The sequence below is a fragment of the Alosa alosa genome, chromosome 5, assembly GCF_017589495.1.
Source record: "Alosa alosa isolate M-15738 ecotype Scorff River chromosome 5, AALO_Geno_1.1, whole genome shotgun sequence".
Taxonomy (NCBI): Eukaryota; Metazoa; Chordata; class Actinopteri; order Clupeiformes; family Clupeidae; genus Alosa; species Alosa alosa.
Window position 1 is genome coordinate 29,801,913 of NC_063193.1, and position 5,000 is coordinate 29,806,912.

The following is a 5,000-nucleotide window of genomic DNA, read 5'->3' on the forward strand; positions in this document are numbered from 1 at the left end:
AAAATAGTTTTCATTTATGAAACGGATATCCATGCCTGAGACGTCTTGATCGTCTTTAATTATAAGTTCTCGTAACGCGGGGTAAAGTTAAACTTACGTGTCCATATATATTATACTTCTTTGGGACACCCGTGATCATAACTAAACTATTCATTTTGTAATAGTATTTCTAACATGAATTTATAACATAAAAGTGATGTTAATGTTTGCAAAATAGCTATTTTTCTTTGGAATATCCATTATCGCTTCCTACTTCCTGTCCTGAGCGGTGAGATTTCACTATCTGTTACGTAACTTCCCTTCTAGCCACAACCATAGGAAGAGGAGGCAGACCACACCGTAAACCAAAAGTCATTTATTAATCAAAAACTGGATGAACGTATGGATGTGTATTTTCGCTGTATGTGAGTGATTTAGGTGTGTGTGTGTGTGTGGAAAAGGGTATGGCAAAAGTGACAGAGGAGTGGAATCCTGCATGCTGCTCGGGAAGAGAGAGTGGAAGAGTGTTTTTATTTTGTTGTTTTTCTTGCCAACACCAGCGCCAGATGTGGCTAGTGATCAGTGAAGGTCTCCGGCTGCGGCCTGCAGCCTCTGAGCATCACTCCAATATCCGCAGGGGCGCAGGGGGTCGGAACAAACACAATGGAGGAGTTCCCCTTTTTCATCAATTTTCAATATACTGGACACTCATCTGGTCTAACTCGTCTAAAACTGACCAAAAGGGTCATGCTCCTAGCTGCGATAACAACGTTGCATAGAGCAATAGCAGGTGTTGAAGGCTCACATTGGCAATGTCAGAGACTCCGATGTTCTTATTGCGAGTGATGATTGGAGCATCAGAGTTGGAGTTTTAAGGTGAAAGAACTCGACAGTGTTGCTTTAACTCTGGTCACCTGTTCTAGAATGTTCTTAATGGTTCCAGGCTCTGGTTCCAGGCTCTGGTTCCAACATGTACCAAATGAATGGGACATTCCTGCGAATGCATTTTAAGACAAAATCAATGTCCATGCTAACATCTTAGCTCTATTTCAGAATCGTTTTAGTCCTGTTCTAAAACAATTTCAATGTCCAGGCTGACATCTTAGCTGTGTTTCAGAATCATTTTAGTCCTGTTCTAAAACAAATTCAATGTCCAGGCTGACATCTTAGCTCTGTTTCAGAATCAGTTTAGACCTGTTCTAAAACAAATTCAATGTCCAGGCTGACATCTTAGCTCTGTTTCAGAATCAGTTTAGACCTGTTCTAAAACGTTGCTCTCATGCTCTCACTTATTCTATTCACACAATCACCTGGGCTGCAACATTAATGTACTGAATTGGACTGTAATGGTGTGTTCGAAGATAGACAGACAGACAGACAGACAACTGTTCAAAGTTTGGGGTCACTTAGAAATTTCCATTCCACTCCATTATAGACAGAATACCAACTGAGATCAATTGCATAGATAGATAGTCTGCATTGGTCGTCTCAGAGCTCAGTTCTTGAGTCGTGATCTTTCCACTTCCGTATTTTAGAAAGTTCCTCAGCTGGCAGGCATGATGGGGTCCACCAGCCCTGACCCTGACTGAGAAGGAAGCCACAGCAGGGGTGTGTGTGTGTTAGTGTGAGTGTGAGAGAGAGAGGGGGGGAGGGAGAAGGAGAGAGAAGAGGAGTGTGTGTGTTTATGTGCATGACATTTATGACATTTATTTACCTTTAGCAGAAGATGTGTTGGTGGGAATGTATGCGTTTATCCATGTCCGTGCCCATGCATACATGTTATATATTTATCTGTGCATGTACATGTATGTAGGCATGTTTCTAAGGGTGATTAGGTGTGTGTGTGTGTGTGTGTGTATATACTGTATGTATGTGTGTGTGTATATGTATGTGTGGGTGTGTGGATGTGTGTGTATATTAGGGCTTTGACTCCGAACATCGTTATTCGAATATAATTCGATTATTTTAAAAATTAAAGATATTCGAACTACTTTTAGGGATCTCTTAATATTCAAACCCCTCTCCTATGGAGATCATTTCTATAAATGTATTTGGTTGTAAACGTTGTTTTCAATTCAGATTCCGAGGTTTTTTTCACGCCTGGTGAAGTAAAATCGCGAGCTCATTAGCAAGGCTATTATTGGTCATCTGGGCTCCTGTAGGTGACGTTGGCATCCTGGCTGGTTCGTGCTTAGTGAGCTCACACATAGACATAATAGACACTTTTATTTTAAACTTAACCTTCCTCTGATTTTAATCACCTCAGTTATCAATCAAAGCAAACAGGGAAAAGAAATGGCAACACAATCATGAAAAACACTCAAATAAATAAATGTGCAGATAAGTCTGAATTAAAAGCAGCACTGGTTGAAGCCTGGAAATATTGTAAACAAAGTAACGTTAGCTTAATTTGCTAGTTTATCATAGTCTGGTTAGACTGTTCAGTTTCCCTACGTGTGTTTAAGTTTCAAATGAATACTTTTTCTCCTTTAATAGCAATTAATTAATAGCAATTTAGCCTGTCGTCTTGCACGATTAATGTTTGGATTACATGTGCATGCTGAGGAGGGATGCGCCTGAGAGTGCACAGGGCAAGGAGGTAGTGTTGAGGTAGGCCTACTTCTATCGCCTACTCTGGTAGAGTTTGACATACAATGCAAGATATATTTAGCCTATTTATTTATGGACAACGTAAGGCAGGAGGTGTGTGTTGCTTTTAATTATGAATGTTCTATCGAACATATTTTTATTGATATCGATTACATGTCAATTGCGATGCATATCACTATTGTTTTATCGCCATAACAATTTTAACACACGCATAAATACTCATTTTCGTGCACGTAGTCTATTGACATTGACTGATACAATGCCCTCTGGTGGACAGAACATATAGAACTTAAGTTTGATACCAATATCGGTCTTCCTGAAGACATTTAATGGTTAAAATATTATTAATGCATATTCAAATATATTAAAATTTTAATATTAATAATCAAACGAACTTCGAATATGATTTTTGGGCAAAAGTCAAAGCCCTAGGTTATATGTGTGTGTGTGTGTGTTTATTTATCTATCCTGCTCTTGCCCTCTACCCCCAGGCTCCTGGGCCAGAGTCCAATCCCAGTCCCCTATATTAGCCTATGCAACACCCACTGTATGGGCTGGCGTGCTCCTAGGAGAGAGATAGAGAGAGAGAGAGAGATGGGGGGGGGGGGGAATAAAACTGCACTATCAAAGTGGGGGCTTCAAAGGCTATGCGAGGCATCTCTTGGGTAATTTGCGATCCAGCATTCTTTTGACTTCAAAGGCCGTGTGTGTGTCGGAGTGTGTTGAAGGGACAGTGGAGGAATGGAATCTGATTTCTCTAATAAATGCTGACATTGGCCCTGTTTGATATGGCATTCAAGGGAACGGTTTGATTTGTTATTGCCTTTGAAAGCGCTTGTGCGTTCGTTCGGACGACCTTCACCCAAGCAGTGGTGCCGTGGTGAAACACGTCTCTGTGCGTTGCCATGGCGAACACGTCTCTGTGCGCTGGACGGACAGCCGGGCGGCGGAGGGCGGCTACACCGCTGGTCTCCTGATGGACGCTCCCTCCCACGAAAAATGGAGAGATGATTAACATCACCTCAGCTCACCTTCTGAGTTCAGCTTATGCATACCCACCCCCACACACCACACCAGTTCACCTTCTGAATCCCCCCCGACACACACGCATGCACACACACACACGCGCATACCTTCAGAGTGTGTCACACTGGGTGCGTTTCCCATAAGCATAGTTGCTAACCTGTTATCAACTTAGTTGGTTGGCAATGGGAAAATTGCATTGCAACCAACAAAGTTGCTTTTGGAAGTGTACCTCCCTCTGAGTGACAGGTCTCCCTGTGTTAATCCCGCTGCAGTGGGCAAAGGTCCAGTGATAGCACAGATTACAGCAAATTATCATTGCAGGGTTGTGGTCAAGAGGATGAGGATTTTTAGCAATCTATAAAAATAATAAATTCTGGCAGAGATATTTATTTGTGTGTGTGTGTGTGTGTAGAGACAGCAGTCGTAACACCAAGCTTTTCTTTCTCTCTCTCTGTTTCCCTCAGCTGGATATCTGGTCCAAGTCCTGCTACCAAGTCTTCCAGAAGGTAAGAGTCCCCTCGCCCCAACCCCCCTGAGCTGTGGAATGGGCTTGACAACCACCAGTCCACTGGGCACCTCACAAGTGCTGTCAGTTGGTTGGGATAGAGGAGTGCAGTGATATTAATGTATGGATGGGAAATGAGTCTGCTATATGCAGTGGTGTTAATGTAAGGAGGGGAAATGAGTCTGCTACAGTATATGCAGTGGTGTTAATGTAAGGATGTTGTATGCAGTGGTGTTAATGTAAGGATGGGAAATGAGTCTGCTATATGCAGTGGTGTTAATGTAAGGATGTTGTATGCAGTGGTGATGTTGTATGCAGTGATGTTAATGTAAGGATGTTGTATGCAGTGATGTTAATGTAAGGATGTTGTATGCAGTGATGGTAATGTAAGGATGTTGCATGCAGTGGTGTTAATGTAAGGATGTTGTATGCAGTGATGTTAATGTAAGGATGTTGTATGCAGTGATGGTAATGTAAGGATGTTGAGTTCAGTGTGGTGTTAATGTAAGGATGTTGTATGTGTAACGGATGCCAGCTAGCTTAGTTGTGCGTGTGGAGCGTTGGTAAACCTCACTCCCGACGCCTCAAGAGTGCTGCTGGCATGCGAGTCAGTAGCCTGGGCTTTTAGCTCTACTGTCAGCACGCTCGACTCCCGATCCGAGGTGCTGCTGTTCACAGATTCGAGACCGGGCGTGTGCAGGGCTGAACCGCGCAGGTTCAACACTACGCAGGTTACATAGGCAGTGATGTTAACATAAGGATGTTGAGTTCAGTGATGTTAATGTAAGGGTCATTCCACGTCAATTCAACCAGGGCCCACGCACTTAGGTCTCAAAAAATTCTGAAAAAATTACCAGGTGTACCTATGTTACCAAAGAGA

The 5,000-nt window shown here is 42.7% G+C and overlaps 1 protein-coding gene across 1 annotated transcript in view; it reads left to right on the forward strand.

The window, feature by feature from the left end:
• Window positions 1-5,000, forward strand: part of med27 (mediator complex subunit 27) — a 104,211-nt gene that overhangs the window by 91,642 nt on the left and 7,569 nt on the right. Inside the window, exon 6 of the mRNA XM_048244553.1 lies at window positions 4,080-4,121. Coding sequence (XP_048100510.1) covers window positions 4,080-4,121 — 42 coding nt within the window. The remainder of the gene's footprint in view (window positions 1-4,079; window positions 4,122-5,000) is intronic.